The sequence below is a fragment of the Falco punctatus genome (assembly GCF_963210335.1).
Source record: "Falco punctatus genome assembly, chromosome: 8".
In the NCBI taxonomy this organism is placed as follows: Eukaryota; Metazoa; Chordata; class Aves; order Falconiformes; family Falconidae; genus Falco; species Falco punctatus.
Window position 1 is genome coordinate 52,281,553 of NC_137588.1, and position 20,413 is coordinate 52,301,965.

A 20,413-nucleotide genomic window follows, 5' to 3' on the forward strand; every position below is an offset into this window, starting at 1 on the left:
AGATATCAGAGGTACATTTGATTCCAGAACCTCCCACTTCAGTGTAATTTAAATCTTGCAAACATCCTACACATGTACCTTATGCAACATAAAGTGAAAATAACATTTTAGAACTGAATCATCACTCAATAAAGCTGACAGAAAAGGTAGAAAAGGGAGTGATTAGCTCCTCAGGTATTCAGTGTCATGCCACAGAAGGAGGACTTTTAGCATTAACAGGAAGCAAAACAACTTTTAGATCATTCTGGGGTTTATCTGGTAGTGGTGTGCCAGTTTAGGAGACCTGTATGGGAGAGGTAAAAGTGCACCCCTTAAATCTGTTTGTGTTTGATACTAAGTCACTTCTGGTTGTTTGCATCGAAGAGGTGAATTCGGTCCAAAAGGAAGCAGGTTTGATAAGAGAGAAAGACGGGGGCTGAGTTTGAGGCACATTGCTGGGCAATACAAAGTTTTATTTCTTTAGTTCCAGTACACACACCTGATCTGTGACCTAGAAAAAGCCAAACTGTAAAAGTTACTGGGTGATTTTGAAAATTTTTAAATGTCTTGTTTCTCTACTGCAGTTTATTTCTGAGGGAAGAAAGTGCTGTAGTATCTCACATCATTCATATCAGAACCAGATTTTTTTTAATCTCCTTTAGAATAGAAAGCAATTTTTTTTCTAAATTTCTGAACTCTCAGCATCACAAATTACAAATATGTCCTCCTGATGTGAAGATTATTTTCTTTTCTTTTCTTTTCAAATCATTCCTTACTACAGCTAACTAGCTGATAAGATGTGCAGTGTTTTCACCAAAGGATTTGATGACGCCATTGGCATAATCTCCAGTCTGATGATTTAGTGTGTTTCTCAGTCAGTTTTCCCTAACGTTTATCTGATAGGCTTATAACCCACCGGCACGATCATACAAACACAGACTTTGTAAGGTGCTGTGCTGTAAAGGGAGATGGAGATAACTATTTCTAGAACCACTTCTGTTTTCTCACAGGAAACTTGTGAATCTCTCTTGAATTTAACCTTGGAAGAGGTGAGGAAGAATTACGAGGCTGAAAAACCACAGAGGAAACTTTTTGGCATTATCCCAGCATCTTTCTCAGCCCAGGACGCCCCCAGCCCTGAGTTTGGACTGGTGGTTGACGGACGGACGCTGAACGTCATCTTCCAGGGGGGGCTGGAGAAGAAGTTTCTGGCGCTGACAAAGCACTGCCGCTCGGTGCTGTGCTGCCGGTCCACCCCGCTGCAGAAGAGCATGGTGGTCAAGCTCGTCCGGAGGCAGCTTGGAGTGATGACCCTGTCGATAGGTACCCCCACCCTGAACCGCACTGTTCTGAAACAGGTCCTTTCTTTATGAGTCATGGAAATGCGTGGACTATATTGTACAATATATTGTATAATATTCCTGATCAAAAAACATATGGAAGTCCTTTCTTCAGCTTTCACTGAGCAAATCTGGCACCCATTTAAACAAAATGAAGGCACCCAACACTCAGAACCCCCCAGCAGTCCCTTTCATGCACACCAGTACAAGCATGTATACACATTCCCTCCAGAATCCCCGTGCTTTGGGCATGGAAAGCAGTCAACACTAGTTACTGGTTTGTCTTTCCAAAAAGGCCTTTTACTGTCAGACTTTCCCAACTGGTGAAAACGGAGGTATCCCCAGAGTGGTATTAAGCACTGAGACGTTTGTTTTTTACCTCCAAACAATGTGAAATGCTCTGAGTTTCCTGCTCTACTTTTGGTAAGTGATCCCCCTGAAATCCTTGCAGAATTGATTTTTATGACTTAAAACTAAAAAATACACCTCCGTGGGCCAAACAGAAAAGGAAGTGTCTGATGTATTTTAAAGTTTCTTGCTTTGCCTTGGAGTTCAAAACATAAGCTTTCAGCCTCCTGCTTCATTTATTTTGCTTTACCAGCTAACCTAATTCACAGTCTCTGCATTGCAGGCAGCAACCATGGCTGTTCTTTCCATGGACATTTGTTTATGTATGTAATATATTGCTGCAAGTTGAAATGAGCAGAATAACTCCTGAAACAGGCTTGTTACGTTGTCAGCTGCAATCAAATGTATCATATAATTTGGAGAGTTCAGTGAAGTAGGGCGCTGCAAAGCATGTTGCTGAGCATATGGAGTTCACCAAGCAGAAATATACAAAACAAGGCAGACGTAGATGGTGTCGGGGTGTCTGTGCCACCACCCAGCTGGTCCCAATGTCAACCTTAGCCCTGGTGGATCTAGATCTCCTGTAAAGGAGAATGTTCCAACCAAGATCAGAGCCTAGAGTTCATGATTGCTTGATGCTCAGCATCAGTTACCTTAATTAAGATGCAATGTAGAATATCATTAGCATGGCTAGGGGTTCTTTTCCTTGCACTGATACAGGCATTTTGTATTAAGCACCCTTTCTTGCACCTTTCTCATTCCCTCCCGTCTTCCCATTCCAGGTGATGGTGCAAATGATGTAAGTATGATTCAAGCAGCTGATGTTGGAATTGGAATATCTGGCCAAGAAGGCATGCAGGTATCCCTTCAATTTATTTCCTTTCCTCTTTCGTCATGCAGTCTCTTGCTGCTTCATAAGTTAAAAATGCAAGTTGGTATCATTACTGTCATAAATTAAAATTCAGTTTATAATTATGGGTCCAGCCAAAAAAGTGTTTTGAGCCAACAATTAGCATGCATGGGCAAATGTGTGTTTGCTCATAAGCCTGGAAAATTAGCAGATGCCTGTCCAGTGTTAGGTTGGCACCTGGTTTCTGAATCATCTCTGCTACAGCATTTCCGGGTTTTGTTGATTCTCTTTCAAGTGTTTTCAGCCCCAAATCCTTTCCCACACATCTCCCTTCCTCATTCTCCTAAGATGGAGAGTTTTGCAGAGATAGAAAGTTCCAGCTATTTTCCCAAGGTGTGTATTTTTGCTAGAGTATTCAATAGTAGAAATAATTTCAATGTTCGTGTTCAAGTTTCATCATATTGGGTGGGGAAAAGATATATTGTAAATTTACTTCTATGCTTTTTACCAAAGGCTGTGATGGCTAGTGACTTTGCAATATCCCGATTTAAGCATCTCAAAAAACTGCTTCTTGTCCATGGACATTGGTGTTATGCTCGCCTGGCAAAGATGGTGATTTACTTTTTCTACAAAAATGTGGTAAGATTATTAAAATTCTGTAAGTTTTCATCCTAGCAAGGGTTAAATCCAGGGCTTGGGGGAGTGTGTGTTCGTTTTGGTGTTTGCAAGCTATATTGTCTTAGTTTTTATGAAGCTACATCCAAGTTTATAGTATGCTACCCCCTTCCTAGTAATGTGCTGCATAAAGCATTCTAGAAAATATGGGTTCTAAATATATTTTGAAATAGCATTATTCCAGAGGGAAAAGGACTCAAGGCTTAGTAACTTTTATATGGTAGTTCAAGAAACTTTATTAATAATACCCATGAGCCTCAAAATAAAATTTGCATAAGGAAGAGCAGATTATTAGTGCTACAATGTAGAAGATGACTCTGCACTAAGAATTGGTTGCCTGTGAAACCTCTGAATTTTTGCATTTAATTTGATAGGAACCACTTGCAAGTAATGATGCAGTCATATCTGGCATTTTTATTAAAAATTTAATGTATATGCAAATGAGCTGTGCATTGAAGAATAATGTAAAGTGGAAAAAGCTGATAGTAATACAGTTTCTACAAGACTGTGCAAACAAGTCCATTTGACATGAAATACACTCTGAGCATGAAAGACTACTTAGAATTGAAAGTATCTGCATTTTTTGTAATAATTTTGAATAAAAATTACTTCTTATCACTGTTAAAGTTTGTAGTGGAAATGGAAACTTTTTTTTTTCCTTGATTGGGCATCCTTTTAGAGTTCAAAGGATATTTATTTGCAATGCGAAGTAGTTCTCCAGACTGAGATGATGCTGCTCTATTATCTCCCCAGCACCATTAGGGAGCAGGAGGCCTTTGATTCCGCACAGACAACTGGTTTGTAAAAGGATTTTAAAATCTGGTGCTCAGAGCTGTGAACAGCTTACTTCATTATTGTCTGCTATTTTCTTAAAGAAACCTAATGACTTTGAAAAAGCTGTATCACAGTGGATCGGTGTGAAGTAGACCTTTAAGGTACACTGCTTTATGGAATAAAGTGCAGAGCTGTCTCCTGACGGTACCTTTAACCAAAATAGTGCATCCTTGGGAGACTCTGACAATAACCAATGTACTACCTAAACCTCACAGGCGGAACTATGTAAGACATAGACCATCTGTACATTGCAAAATAAAGGGTTGAGATCAGCTGTAACAGTAAGGAGCAGGCGTGGGGAAAGGAAGGGTATGTAAAGGAGAGGCCACAGGAAAGGTGCAGCTTCACGGTTCCCACAACCCAAAGAAAAATGAAATCACCTCAGCCTGAAGGATGTGCTGCTGCACATGTGGGGAGCCACAGCTCAGCTCCTAACAGGATGTACTGTTTGTATCTGCTTCACAGAGCTACGTCAACCTGCTCTTCTGGTACCAGTTCTTCTGCGGGTTCTCAGGCAGCACTATGATAGATTACTGGCAGATGATTTTTTTCAACCTCTTCTTCACCTCCGTGCCCCCTCTTCTCTTTGGAGTCCTGGATAGAGATGTTTCTGCAGAAACACTTCTAGGTTTGCCCGAGTTGTACAAGAATGGACAAAATTCAGAGGTATGTCTTGATTGCTTGATAAGCCAAAGAACCACAAGTTTTTTGGTTTTGTGAGGAGGGAAGGAAGAGAAGAATTCAGACTTCCTTGGAATCAAATGATCCACTTATGGTTTCTAGTTTACTGACATACACTAAAAGAAGGTATAATTTTAGCTGTCAGAAGAACTGGTGAACATGTGTTTGAAGTTTTTCCTTGGAAGTGAGGCTGGGTGCTTGGTCATGGTTGGAAGATGTAAATGGGAAAGTTTATTCTGCCATTAAATAAATGGAGCGATCCTGTCTGGTACCGATGTGCTGCGTTATAATAAGTGATGTGCTAGTGAATCTGTCCTGTGTTTGGCGTTTCTGATCTGAAGAAGAGATGAGGGAGCAAATACGTGTGTGTACGTATATATGTACGTGCCATATATCGCGAAAATTTCTCAGTGAAGACATTGGGAGAAATAAATAAAACACGATGAGAAATGTAATGAATGAGGGTAAAATAATTTAGATGGTCCCTGCCTAAACTTTGCTCAGATCTGGTGCTTCGCAGTCTCAACCTACTGACAAAGCAAAGTTTATTGAAAAGACTACAGCAAAAACCGACAAGAAAACACAAACCCTTAAATCAATAAACAGCCCAACATTTTTTTTCTACTCTCAGGTTCAGAAATACACCAGTTAATACATAAAGGATTTTGTCACAGTTTGGTGTCTAGACTGTTCCAGGCATGAACTCATTCATTTATTTGCTTCTTTTACTTTGACTAGTCATTATTGGTAATCTTCAGAAAATATGCCTGGATTATGTTATGTTTTTACCTCAGTTTGCCTGTCAGGTTTAGCAAACCAGTCTGACCTCTGTATGTTTGCGAGGAGCACACATATACAGACATACATACCTGGTTTGGCACAGACATACAGTACAGTAGCAGTTATTCCTAAATTCCTAAATTTTGAATAGGAAACTATGAAAATGTTCGTGAGTAAAAATTTAAGTGGCCTTAGTTTTAAATCACAAAATTGCAAGGTATTAAGGAATTCTTCTCTCTCCTCCTTTTTTCCTAATACCTACTTTTATTATCCTGGATTGTGATTTTTAGCACTGATGAACACCGCTGATTCTTATCATGTTTAAAGTTGTTTTGAAAAACTCAGGCAAGGGAGTGCAGAATTTGAGGGTTCTCTGTAGGACTTTCCATCTATTTTCTTAGGAGCTCTTAGACCTCACGTATATGCAAATATATATGTTCCTTACCATTTTGAAGAGGTCATTGTTGTTGCTTCAACATTTTGTCTGCATTGAAACTAGAGGAGCCCAGCTTTCTCCCACTCCACTGGAGCTGTGGACGCATGGGTCACTAGATAAGTTTAAATATGACAAGCAGTCAAATTAAAATGGCACTAAATAGATGTTTCAGTGGAACCTTAACAGAAAGGATTTTTGACCAATTTTATAGCTCTAGGAAGAGCTTTGTTTGAAAAAGAATTTGATAGATGGGGTCTTCTGGGGAGGGTTGGGGCATTCAAGACATTCGGCTTTTAAGACCCTTAGTTGGCTGGTTAGTCTTCCTAAGGTCTGTCTGTAGTTAACACAGAGGAAAAGCCTGTTCAGAGATAAGCCCTTGGTCTGTAGCAGCTGTTCAGGAGGCATTTACTCATGAAGGGAGACCAGCTAACTATAATGATAGTCTGAATGGAAGAGAAACAGACAGCAATTACGTCCGCAGGACAGACTAGAGATGCACGTCCCCTTACAATGACTGTTATCTATGAACTCCTGCAGATATACAAGCTGTCAACTTTTGTTATTACAATGTTGGATGCCTTCTATCAGAGCCTCGTTTGCTTCTTTGTCCCCTATATGGTAAGTAACCAGGGTCATTAATATTCTCATTCTCCTATCTTCCTGAAAAAAAACAGAAAAAATCACTTCTGAAAAGTCAGGGTTCATCACAGTCTATCTGCCTGTTTTCTAGACATACGAGGATTCTGACATAGATGTGTTTTCCTTTGGAAACCCCATCAATACCATCTCCCTCCTGACCATTCTCTTGCACCAGGCTCTAGAAATGAAAACATGGGTATGTGTTTGACCTGTCCTGTTCACGTGACTTTTTCTTTTGTGAACATAGCATACTGCGTAGGCATGACATTGTCTTTCAGGGTCATTTACCTGAATTCTGGGTCACAAAAAGTAACAGATGCACTGAGATTTCAGAGGTGCTAGGGTTATTAGCCTCAGGATAACACCTTCCTGTGAGTGACAACAGAATTTGCTTCTACTGTGCCCTTGGACAGGACAGTACACAATTTTTACATACTTCTATCTATGCGGATGTGTTTCTTAAAGAACTGTATTCACTGTCACTGTTATTTTTGTAAGTTAATTTCCAGGTATTTCTCCTACTGCACTATTCAGTAACATGGACTACTTACTGGATATGTTCTTTCCAACCTGTCTTTGTATCCTCCTGTCTTATACCCAAAGCCAGGGTCTCAAAAGCATCAGTCATTTCATGCAATCCTGCTTACAGACCCTGTTCCAGTTGGCGGCGATGATGGGCAGTGTGGTGTTTTACCTCATCTTCTCTCTGATCTACAACGCCGCCTGCGTGGTCTGCAGCCCTCCCACCAACCCCTACTGGATCATGGAGAAACAGCTTTCAGACCCCACCTTCTATTTACTGTGTCTTATCACCCCAGCCATCGCACTCTTGCCAAGGTTTGAATGCTGCACCCTTTTCCTTTCAATTTTCATTTTGTGGATTTATAGGCATTTGAGTGACATAACAATAATGATGTGTATAGATATGTGATGTGTCATGCACATGTGTTACACAGGGATCAGTGATAAGCGTGGAAATCAGATGCCTGGGTTCAACTTTCCAGTTCATGAACCATTAATTTGTTCAGTTATATAACCCTAGATAAGTCACTACAGATCTACTGCTTTTGTTTTCCCATCAAGAAAATCTTTCTTTCTGCGGTGCTTCAAAGTTTACCAGTACAAATCTGCTACATAATTGCTCACTATCGTAAACACAATGTTGTTTAGCTGATGAAGATAAGAAAGCAAGTCTTTGAAATATATGCTTTGAGAGTTACAAAATATATTCTCTTTGATGAAGTACATTACAGTGTACTTACATTATTGTACAGTGTACATTACATTATTCAACCAAATTTAAGAACATGTTTCTACATGAAACAGTTTTCTGCATCTGGAATTTTAGTTTTGCTCTGTGCAACAAATCAGGTATGTTAAAGGTAACTGAGGCTGAAGAGTATTTGGAGAGGGATAATTATTCTGATAGGCTGCCAAAAAACAGAAAACAGTTTGAAAAAAATCATGATTATGTTCCCATGTATTATATAGTAACCATACTACTTTTGGTGCTTAATACCTTAATCATTCTGTAAGCAGATAGGGTTTGTCTGAGTTGCACCACTTAAAATCTTTATTTGTGCTTGGACAATGAAAGAAATGGTTTTGACTGTCTTGTTAGTGTCTCCTCATCCTAATTGTCATGAAGTAGCGCAGCACACTGGTATTGCAAGAATGAGGAAAATATTTTTAGTATCTGATTTTGTATGTGCTTTAAGGCATTAGAATTTGAGCCTTAACTTTGTTTAAAAAGGGACCTTCAAGACTAGTTACTATTTTTCTTCAAATTATTATTATTATTTCCACATGCGAGTTGAGACGCTCTTGTGATTTCATGTTACATTATATAACTTCAGGTCAGGCTAAACAACACATAGTTCAGTAAGGTCTCATGTCTTCTAGGCAGGGCATCCTTCTCCACCCTGTTTTACTCCTCTGTGGTCTTTGTTTTCCAATCAGCCCCCCATTCACAGTGTCAGTTTTGACCCTGAGTTTTCTACTGAGGGGTACATCGAATGTGGTTAAAGAACTTGTATCTCCATCTTGGGAATTCAGCAAGGTTAAGATAGTTGTTGCCTCAGCAGGATGCTGAACTTAAAGATTTGTATCTTATAATCTTCAGAGTTGGAGGACTGCTGTTCCTCCATGTAGGTACCCCAGATTATTTTCTGCAGAGTCCTCAGTTCACAGAATATCCACCCCCTAGTTTCCGCTGCAACTTAGCTGTGCCAGCAAATCACAGCAGTGATGAAACCACCCTTTGTTAAAATGCACTGAATTTTAAGTTTCAGTTGGTTCATCTCACCACACTGTCTGCTCCCAATCTCCTTCAGAAACCAGTTGGAGCCTTGAGATTCCCATTTATTTCTAGAGGTTTTGCTAAATCCTTGCTCTTCTCGGCTCTTCCTTTTGCTACTGCCTTCTGTGCTAGCTGGTGTGTCTGAGATGCTGCAGGCACTCGGGGGGACCTGCCTGCACCCTGCCTATGGGCAGGCTGTTCCCAAAGCACCAGCTGTACTTTGCGGTGCATCTTCTGTGCATCTGCATCTCAAACCTGCCGCTGAACCTTGTTTTGGGACGCAAACTACACAGCATGAGGTACTAAAACCTCGTGCTGAGTCTGAGTCTGAGAGGAAGAGATCTGAATTTCGTGTCCGTTCAGTGGCAAGGGAAGGCACCGTGTCTCTTGGAGGGTTTCACCATATGAACCAGCTGTGGAAGGCAGGTTGTGGTCTGCTGAGAAGCCCTGCAGCACCCCGATGGGTAACCAAGTCTCACACTCTGCAGGTCTCAAGGCAAGGGCAGGAGCAAATAAAAGCAGTTCACAGGATGGGAGATAGTTCTCTTTCCCTGCTCTGGCCTCCTGTCTGACCAACCTGCAACTTGCACAGAAGATTCAGAGGACAAGATGATCCACACCAGCTAGACACAGGTTGACCTGGGCTCTCTGTAGTTATGCGCCAATGCCAAGCTGTAACCAGCAGTTGCACAATTCCCAGACCTGAGATGCTACAGGATTGACCAGCCTGAGCACAGGTGCAGCAAATATGTATTTATCCACTCCTACTCATGCAGATAGGTCTGAAATCCATTGCCTTAGACTCCCTTTCTGTACATAGTCTAGTTTGTTAAGCTTTTTAATCTTGTTATACTTATTTATGCATACATTTAGCAGCAGGATGTGAAGACAGGAGCTTTTTTAATGCAATTTCAAAAGGTCCCCATGTTTGTTTTAAAATGCATATTGAGGCCATCTATGTAAAGGTCAAATCATATAGAAAGATGCTTTGAAAGAGACTTTGGTTTTCAGACAAAACTAACATGACGAGAGAGGACGTGTGCTCTCTCACTGCACACAGTATATAGTTAGATAAGTTCTCTGTCCTGCAAAGGGCAGGTAGGACACATTTTCCTTTGCTGGTTCCTGAGCAAATCCACAAGCTGAGGTTTTTAAATTTCTAGGTTTATATCCATCAAAATAAGATCCCTGCTTTAGCCTGTTTTGGCAGTATAAATATAATCTCAGTCTTCTCAAATATTGCATCTCTTGGTGAGCTTCTGTGTCTTTCTTGCACTGTTCATCCATCAAGTGGTTGTATTATTGTTTATTCAGTATTTATATACATGTTGTTGACTCTGCCGGTCAAGATAAGTGTGTAGTTAAATGTTGCATTAAGATCCAGGAGTCAGCTTTCATCTACCAGGTATAAGGTGTCTACCAGATGCCTGTAGATCAAGAAAATTAGCAACTGGATTTGTGTTATGTGATGCAGATTATGGAAATAATCCACTGGTAAGAATCCATTCTCTTCCTCTTTCATCAGGTTCTTTATTCTTGCTCTACGAGAAACTTACGGAGCATCTCTGATTCTGAAAGCACAGCAACTAGATAAACTCCCTAAAGACAAAAAGGATCTTGAAATCCAGAAATTGAGATCAAGAAAACAAACTACTTCTGGTGCACCTGTAGCATCACCTGCATCTAATGATGACCTTGACCAAAATATCAGCCATTTATGTGTGTCGCCATTTTTACATCCAGCAGCAGCAGCTGTGTCTCCTAGGGACACAGGTCAGGTACTTGCTGCCTCTGAGGTGAATCCTCTCAGGAAGTGGACACCTGAAGAAGGCTACTATTTTTTTAATAAGTGGGCAGAGGAAGAAACTACTGCAACAAGCTCTTCAGCAGGACCTTTCTCCAGCCATTACCCTCTTGTACCCAGCGGGGGAACAGCTCCTGGACAGGACCGTGGCAAACTGATTAAAGATAACACTAACAATTTTAATCATGGAAGCCATCGACGATCTGTGAGTGCAGTGACACTCTGAAGAAACATTCAGAGATGGGATCCACAGGCTGTGGGGAGAAGGATACCATAGGGAAAATCAAACGTCTATTTCTACTTAACCACGATGCTGACTGCAGAAGGAGAGAGGGGCATCTGGAGTAGTGCAGTAACATCTCTAATATGCAGTTTTTCCTAAGTGCATATACAGTTTGCGTTTGTCATGACATGACTTCTTGATCTTCCTGGTTTTGTCTCATTAGAGGAACGTTACAAGAGCATCACACAGTTGCTGAGAAATGTACAATTACTTTCTTTCATCAGGAATATTTTTCTTTCATGGTAATAGAGAATAATTGTTCTGGTGATGTTTCAATGTTATTATGCTATTGAGATAATAGAAAGAGAATCCGTTCTATATTAAGGCAAGTCTTAGAGCAACACATCCCACTCTAGCTTTTACTATCAAAGTCTTAAAAAGACCTTACTAACTTAAAAATCACAGTTCTGCCTGGGAAAAAATGTTACCTCCTGATCCTAAAGGAATTTGCAGAATAACAGCATTGGAAAGAGACTAGAGAATGTTCCAGTTTTTAATATATGGACTTTATACATATAGCAACAGCAGGTCTATTGTCTGTTTTCCCTGAACAGTAAGCTCAGTATTTTTATGCAGGCAGTGCTTTGACCTGATGCTGTTAAGAAGAGGACAAATGAGTTTATGAAGTAGAAGAATGCAAACACTGAACTACAAGAACTGACAGGATAACTCAGAGATAAGTGGAGTCTACTTCTTCATACCTACAAAAACAGACAGATATAACAAGTCAAATGCGAGGATTTATGTTCTAGAATTCTAAAGTTGTCCTTGCTTTTTCATCTAGAAATTCCCTTTTTTCCTTCCATTCTTTAGATTATTATGTAGTGTCACTGCATTCAATCAAGTATAAATCATGCTCCTCCCCACAGCTGGTTACATTCAGTAGGTGATGGAGATCTCAATAATGGAGATTTTGACAAGCAATATATGAAGATCACTAATCACATTGCAAAATACACAGTGTAGAATGACCAAAATATGCATAATATGTTCATCCTTTTCTGTATCTCAGGGCAAAAAGATGCAGGAAAAAAAAAATAATAAAACGTCACCATCATCACTACCTATTGCAATGCAATGAAAGGTGACTTTGGTATTTCTTATAGAAATGTTGACTAGTTAACACCACTTCCCAAGTTTTTCTTCACAATGTGGGGTGAAATCTTAACTATATTTTAGATTCCAGTCAGCTGTACTTTAGTGAATCTGTCACTGGTTCTGATTTAAGTAGGTTTTTAGCCTTTTTTATACATGCTATATTAATTTAGCTGTTTAATTTGCCTATTTACTACCTATCACAATGTGTGATCTGTTTAATAACCTATTTAGCACATATTAATTCAACCTCTGTGTTATAATAATTACTGTAAGTAGAGTCTTCAAGATGTTACTTTAAAGCAACTCAGGCAAAACTCAGTAGCATATCTACCACTGGGATTTCTGGTGGGCAGAGCAAAAGCATACCTAGAACTGCAATTGTTAAAGTATTAATTGTCAGCTGTAAAACAATTCAGAAAGAGAATTTTTGCATGATGTACAAAATGGAGGGAATTAAGCATAGCTGAGATTATTGTTAATGGAGTGTGAGATTGCTCAGTTGTTTACTCACGAGCTGGGAATGGACATTAGGTGACAGGACCAGATCAAGCCTTTATGATTCACAGCCACGTTTTTACATTAAACGGTCCATTTCCTTTGAACTTAAAGATGCCAATTTCTTATAAATTTTATTACAAAATGTGAAGTGTTTTTATAGTAATAAATGTAATGTGGTCATGACTTGCTGTGCTGTTGTGAGGAGCGAAGCAGAGGCAGAAGAGCACTTTTCCTACTGTCATCCATGAGTGACAAACCCATGTTTTAGGAGGCCACTCCTCTATCTAGTAGTCTATGCTGTAGGGATGCTTATCATAAAAACTAGATAACAGTTTATCTAAAGGGGGGATAGGGGTGGGGAGTGGGACTGAGCATATATGGAAAAGGGCCAGACAGGTTATATGTTTAAGCAAATCTGGAAGATCTGTAACATCTCTGAATTTAAAGTCAAAAATTAATTCCATGTTTTCTCATCACAACTTCTGCAAAACTGTTCTGCCACACATTTTGCCCTGACAGTTGGGCTGAGGTTCAGAAATGACATATAGTTAAGGGAGGGTCCTTTTAAGAAGGGGAATGAAGGAAGGATTGCTTATTATCTCCAGCAAAATAGTCCCTAAAAGCTCTATAGTGATGGAGTCCCTGCTATTGTCAGGGGATGAAAGAAGTGGAAGGCAGTCCCTCTCTAAGTAGCTTCTAGGCTGTAACTAAAAATAGTTACTTCAGTTAAAAGAAAGAAAGAATCCAAATTTGCATGGCTGTCTTAAATAATTCTACAGCTAGACTTACAATCTGTTAATTCTGTGTGTGGTAGATGATAACAAAATGGTCCAATAGATCCATTTACCTGGAGAATTTGCAAAATAGAGGAAAAGCATCCCTGATCCTTGAGGAGAGAGAAAGCTGAAACAACCAGAAACAAAAGGCAGCATCAGGCAAGACCTGGCCTCTGCATCCCAGCTGGCTCCCCAGCTTTACAAAGCTCTCCCCTGACACTCCTCCTCCTGGGTGATAACGCCACCAGCCCTCCCCCAGAGCAGATGCTGCCATAGTTCAGGACCTACATTCACTGCTAAACAGTGTGATCTTTCCTGTGCTCCTGGGTGAGCAGTGGTTGTGAACTATCTCCAGTTCAAAAGATGGTGAGCAGGCGGTTTCCTTTGATCGTGAGGTAAATTAGATGAGACTGTCAATCCCTTCGGGAAGCAGGACCTAGAGGTAAATGTTTTCCAATGAAAGCGAACCTACAGCAAGAAAGCAAGCCTTCCGATGCATTCATTTGCAAGAGGGGAAACGTGTTTACTAAATGGGTTATTTAGACCTGTCTGGATTTCCAAGCTAGCTTTTTTATTTCAAGACATATTTAATAACACCATCAAGATACAAGTTCTGTTAGTTCTAATGCGAATGCTTCACAACAGAACAGGCATCTCACTTTTTAATGTATTGTCTGGTGATATTCAACATTTCGTACATTTGGACTATAAAACACTGAAATGAATGTATTTTTGTGGAATTGATGCATATTTTCTATTTTAGTCTACGTTGTTATTATAATAACGATACTGCATATGTGACGGTGCTTTGAGCTATACAGAGCTATACCTACATGACAAACTGAAGGTGGCATCTCATATAGAGGTGAGCAGGAGCTGACTTACCAGGTCTGCTGGCTGAGTAACAGATGCAATCCCAGGCCGCTTGCAATGGTCAATAAAGAGCCATCCATCATGTTCTCAACAGAGGTAAGTTGTTCGGGTGTTTTTTTAATATAAGGCGAGGGAAATGCATACACATATCTGCGCTTTATTGGTGTCTTCCAGCACAGCAAGTTGGAGATGTGGTCTTAGACAGTTACAGCTGATTATCGGCTAGATATCAGCAACAACTAAACAGCAGTCTAAAATCCAGAAATATTCAGGTGGAATAGAGAGAGGAATGCAGTTTGTTCTCTTTTCTTATATATCTCAGAAACACAAAACCAAGTTTCAAACTCTTTAGACATAGGTGTGCATCGTGATCCTGCACAGAAACCACTTTTCCCAAGGACGAATTTTGTGTGTTTTGCCACTTTGTTGGCTGATGCTGCAATGTTTAATTCATTTGTTTGATTGCAGTTTGAGGTGGTGAGTGCAGAGCTATTTACTTTAGGAGTAAGGTAACTGCAGGCAGGATGTGGCATGATTAGGTACTTGTAAGTGGCACTGATGAGTAAAAATATAAACGTGGAGACAAGAGCCTCTTGAAGATAATGATCACAGGGGGTGGGATTTAGAGAGCTGACCAAATAACACTGAAGATCTATAAAGTACTTTTGACATAGCTGGTGATTGGAACTCGCTGCAATTATTGGTACATGAGACAACTGTGAACAGAACTTGCTGCCCAGCTCTTTAATACACCTGATTTTTTTTCAGCTACATAATCAAGGTTGAGATTGAATAGAGTCTGAATCATTATTTTTCAAAAATACCAGAGGGGTAGCTGTCTGTTGTCAGAAGGCACTGAAGGCGATGATTATTTATCCACCATCCCCAGTGCACCTGCTGAAGCATGCTCCCACCACCAGGCACCCTTCGCAGTTGCTTTCCACGTTACTGCCCAAAGAACTTGGGTGGTTCTTGTGTTCTTCAGCAGGAGAGCAGAGCTCTATAAATGATCATCACTATAACTAAAAGGTCAAGTTTTGGCTCCAGGGAAACCCAATTTTGACCTTGACTTCACAGAAACCATGTCATTAGCTGCTGCTTTGCCGTTGCCATCGGTCCAGCCCCACAAAGCTGAGCCAAGAGCTGGGGAGGGGGCACGGTGTCAGGCATCATCAGTGCCACCCTGGGGGCCAGTTCTCTGTCACAGCTTATTGCCCTCATCATGAGGGTGGCAGAACAGCCACATAACCTCTTCAGCTGCTTCAGATAACCCTGACAGACTTGTCAGAGCTCTGGGTTATGCTTTCTTTCCGAGGTGCAGACCTTGTTCCCCGTTCTGTCTGCAGTCCCTCAGCACGCACAGCCACCTCTCCAGCTGAACGTGCTGCGTCTGATGCCGAAAAACCTTGGAATGAAGAAAACTGCTAAGAGACTTTTTGTACTTTTAGCAGCAAGATATTTATTTTCTGCGCAGGGGAGGAGGTGGTTCGCCCCACAGAAACTCGCTCTGCCGTACAGGTGTGAGACAGGCTAATTTATACATTTGACATACATGATTGCAACACCATCTCATATATTATTCATGTAATTACAACATATCATTGCATATGAATGATGGGCAGAGTCTAAGTGGGGCCTGGGTGGAGTTTAGGCCGAGTCTTCTCTTGACATCAATTTTTAGAGGGTTGTGCCAGCCTTCGGCCTCGCTCAAGTGGTCTTCCTCAGAGTTGCACTTTTCAACTTTCTTTCATAAGTGACCCTGACAGGATCTTGTACATGAATTTTGGCTTGTTATCATTTTCTTCTATTGATGTATCAAACTCCTCCTAATTTATGATTTTTAGTACCTGATACAGCGATTTCCAGCAATGGCTTAGGCCTGGGTACAGTGAGCAAGATGAGGGCAATTCAGCACTACGTGCTATGGTTCCTCAGGAACCAAGCTGAGAAATCTTGTAAGGCAGGACAGAACTTCCACCTGAGACTTTTCTCAGGTGGATCTTTAGGTTTTTAGGCCTTTTTCCTTTTCACTTAGAGAGCTGCTGTGCTCATGGTACCATGCGCTGCTCCGGGGGGGCAGCAGGTAATCTAAGCTTCCAGGGCATTGTACCTTGCGTGAGACGGTAGGCATCCAAAGAACCTCAAATGGAAAGAATGTTTAATTCCCAAACACTGGAAAATATTTAAAATAACTAGCCAATACATTGGAAGGTGAGCCAAAACAGATCTGGGGCCTTCCTTTTTTATGCAGGTATTCCTCCCTGGTTTACTAATATTCTTCGATTTAACCTCAAACGGATAATTTAGGGAACTCCTGCACATTTATTGTTTTTATTCAAAAAATAACAAATGTCAATCAGTAAGTTGCAGGCAAGTCAACAGAGCTCATTTAAAATCAGCTGAACTCAACTTAGATTTTATTAAAGGCTATCTTGTTTTGTTAATACTTTAATTCTAAAGACTTTTTTCCCAGAAGAACAAACATCTATATGTGCTCAATCTGAACGGTTCTTCTTTCACAACGTTTAGGCAGCTCATGGCCAGTAATGTCTTGATCTAAATCAAGATTTGAAGAGGAGAGCCGAACCCTCATTCTGTCACTGCGTATGCAGGTTAGGGCAGGAGATGGACTAATAAGACCAGGAGTACACCATAATGGTAAAGGAAGAACATGAACCTGTCCAAGGCCTTCTGGAGATTTCCAAACAAAATTCTTAAATTACTTTCAAGCATTGTTCAGAGGGCTTGAAGTGTCTATCTAACATGTTTTATGAGTAAAATGAGTAAAGTATGCATCCATGCACGTTCTCAGTTAAGTGCAGAGGACTGTGAAGAACGGCCCCACACTTGTAGTAGGCTAAAATGATTTTGGTTTTAATCTTATTTTGAGTGGAGGTAATGCTGTAAAGATTCAAATATGATTTCTCAAAAATTGCGAACGTATATAAATTATGGGAATCTGTTCTTAAGATCCTTTGCTCCTTTTCATAATCTTCAATTTCACAGTAAGGAGGGAATATAGTCCAGAGACATCAAAGAGCCAGAATTGTGCTTGCAGCTATTAGTTCTCAGCTAAAAAAAAACCCCAAAGCTAAAATTTGCAACCCAAAGGAATCTAACTCTCCAGCATCTTTCAATAAAGGAGTCCAAGCACACACCAAATAAATACTTTAAAACCTAATACTGATTTTGAAGGCAGCTTATTTAAAAGGAATATTCTGGCACCACATGTGCATTTGACTTGCTTTCATTTAAAATTCAGACCGGTTTGCAGTTTCTTGAAATTACTCCACATAACTGTTTATTTGTGATAGATCATACTTTCACAGAAATGTAAGAAGTAGGAAGGAGTTACAGACAATCCACATCAGCTATTTGTCCATCCAAGTCTTTATTTAAAAAAAAAAAAAAAAAAAACAAAACAAAAAACAAACAAAAAAAAACCCATCCAACAACACCACAAACAAACAACCCTGTGAGAAATTATAGTAGCACTACAGTGGGGCTTGCTTGAAGAGGATCTGCTTGCTGGAATTTTGAAATTCATCCACTATCCATCATTGGAATAAAGCTTTTCTTTACTTCTACTGTATAGAAATATATCACAATAATGGTAGGGATCCAAAGCAAGCTCATATGCTGTGATAAATGACAAGACTGCCATGGTGTTCAAATCATTATCAGAATCCATTTCATACCTCATCTGTTGTTATAAGCATAAAATGTGCAAATGTTCTCTGCTGCTGTAAATGTCAGCATACTGGGGGCAAATGCTTTGATTTTCTATCAGCAAATAATGTTAAATCATATAGTGTTTAATCATGCCTAGTGAGAGTGACGAACTTTAAAGGATGAATTTCTCTCGAATCATTCCATCTTCAGTTCTCCTGGAAATGGACATCATCATTTATAAAATCCTGGCGATAACTTCCTCAGCCTGGAGGCTTCATGATGGTTCAAGGCTGATGCTAGGGCACTAAAATACAAAATCATTTAGATATCAAACTTATTTTGATTGAGGCAAGCAAGTATTTGAGCGTAGAATTTGAAAGTTAACTTTGAAAATGAGAACGCTGACATAAATAATTTTGGCATCTTTTAGGACAGTGAAGTTATTTGCATTTACAGAATAGTCTACGTTACCTGCTATGACACAACCTCAAAACTGTTAATTTCTAAATAAAGCAGTTGCATTTACCAGGCCAGATTGTAAGTGGTTGGAGGGTAGTAGTGCTCCACTGGAGTAACTGGAGGTCTGAGACTTTATGTCTGCGGAGAATCTGACCTCAACTCTCCACCCACTCTTTCTGAAGGGAAAGGTGAAGGTAAAGGTATGGATGCAATACATGGAGGAGACTTTTACAGTAGGCAAGAATATAAATCTTCAAATCCCAAAGACATAGTGAAAGGTAACACTGCTAGTATCTTAGCAACCACAGAAACTAAAAGACAGGCTGTACAGGGATATCAGCTATAGCCCACCTCTAAGAGCTCTCTCTGGTTTATATTTATTATGTATTTCTGAAGCTGGCTTTTTAATCACAGCAGTTTAAAATACAGAATTCATTGTCAGAGGGCTTCATCATTTTTTGTTTCTGCTGAGGGGAGCTATGTTTTTATATTTGGATCAGTAATCATTCATTTATTAGAGCAATTTCATTAGCACATACCGGACTTGAAGTGCAGGTTGGAGGAGGCAGTAGAATTCTCTTGTGAAAGGAGGGGTGGGTTCTGTGCTGCAGGCAGCACCCCACCACCCTCTGGGGTCAATGCCAAAGCCTCTGCTGCATTCAGTGGCACAGAGGAAGGTCCTGTATGTACTAAGAAACAGGAAACTCTTAGATATTTGCACTTTTTTAATAATTAAATTGGTTTCATCACTTTCACTACAGTCTTGATTTTCTGGATTTCTGTATCACCCCAGTATATAGAATTTTTTTTGTTGTTGTTCTAAATCAACTGAAATAGAAACATGAATTTAATAGCAATCATGTGGCTTATGGCAAAACTTTTATCATGATGCAAAATTAATATGAGGTCGGTCCATTTTCAAAATATTGACTTTCCATACAATGCTTTTGGTATAAAAATGCAGAAATCTTGAAGCAAAATGGAATTTGTGGAGTGACTCAAATAATAGGATAACAGGTGCATAGAAATGTTGGTACGTTAAAGCTTCATATTCACTTTGCTGTTCTTTTATTGTAAGAGTTTCAGCACCTATTGCTTGCTATTATTCCTATCATCATTAACCTTCATGATAATGACCACAAACATCAAAAGTTTGAAAACTATTTTGTTGAAAGCATGTCCTTAGATATGCTCTATTTGTTACATATAATAAAGTTTTAGTCTCATACTGGAAAGTTACAATCACCTAAAAAGAGGCAGGAAATAGGTTAAAGTGCAAATCAGTAGCATTTGAAAAAGGCAGATAGTCAAAGTCAATGGTTTACAGGAAAATCTCTGTTTTGCAATTTATTTAGATAAGCTGTTCAGTGATAAATGAAAATCCTTTTAAAGATGATAAGGGATAGGAAATTACTCAGAATCCCCTAAATGCTTGCATTCAAGAAATATTTTGTCTGCTTAATATTGCTTATCTAGGTCTAATCAATTGTATGTCACCATCGAAAAGATTGTTTCAGCTCACAAAAGGCAAAGCTGAAAATTTATTGTAAAAATACTGTTATTACCTTGGCTATAGTTCTTCCTTTGTTAAGTCACTAATCATTCAACTCTCCGAAATAATCAGGTATTTGGGAAGAGGAAAGTGAACAGTTCACCTGGATTTCTGAGAAAGAAACTGCACATAAGTGGTTTTAAACAACTTTCACTAAGATTTTAAGCTCTATCAACTGAAACTGTCTTCCTGTCACCAACAGTACCGTCTCATAGGTGTTGTTATTTACTGAACATCCACCCTTCTCCAGGTCTTCTGGGGCTTTTTGTTTTGTTACCCGACTTGGAAATGACTCAAGGGCATATTTTAATTAGTATCTTGAGGTTAAGAAGTCACTTGCTGGCTACCCAGGCTTTCCTGAGCCAGCCCCTAGGGACACTCCTCCCTCAGCGCAGGGGTCCCAGGATCAGAAAGACGCAGGTGCCTGTAGCAAAATGGGTCAACATGCTGCTAAAATGGAAAGAAACCAGAATTTGGGAACTATGTATTTTTGTAGACCTAATGATGCCACAGGTGGTTTAATAGCCTCTCCCTCTG

The 20,413-nt window shown here is 39.8% G+C and overlaps 1 protein-coding gene and 1 long non-coding RNA gene across 8 annotated transcripts in view; one reads left to right on the forward strand and one right to left on the reverse strand.

The window, feature by feature from the left end:
* Positions 1–17,638, forward strand: part of LOC308068092 (phospholipid-transporting ATPase VB-like) — a 31,071-nt gene extending 13,433 nt beyond the window's left edge. Inside the window, exons 6-10 of one of the 7 annotated variants that reach the window (XM_080398093.1) lie at positions 990–1,302; positions 2,450–3,156; positions 4,492–4,692; positions 6,461–6,541; positions 6,654–17,638. In XM_080398093.1, the coding sequence (XP_080254219.1) occupies positions 990–1,302; positions 2,450–2,625 (489 nt within the window). In that variant the 3' untranslated portion in view covers positions 2,626–3,156; positions 4,492–4,692; positions 6,461–6,541; positions 6,654–17,638. Of the gene's footprint in view, positions 1–989; positions 1,303–2,449; positions 3,157–4,491 lie in introns of all 7 variants that reach the window. The other 6 variants (XM_080398089.1, XM_080398092.1, XM_080398091.1 and 3 more) reach the window with 6 other exon arrangements.
* LOC308068102 overlaps positions 17,593–20,413 on the reverse strand; it is a 56,440-nt gene continuing 53,619 nt past the window's right edge. Inside the window, exons 11-12 of the long non-coding RNA XR_013929858.1 lie at positions 18,864–19,987; positions 17,593–18,169 (exon numbers count right to left, since the gene is read on the reverse strand). This is a non-coding gene — a long non-coding RNA (uncharacterized lncRNA). The remainder of the gene's footprint in view (positions 18,170–18,863; positions 19,988–20,413) is intronic.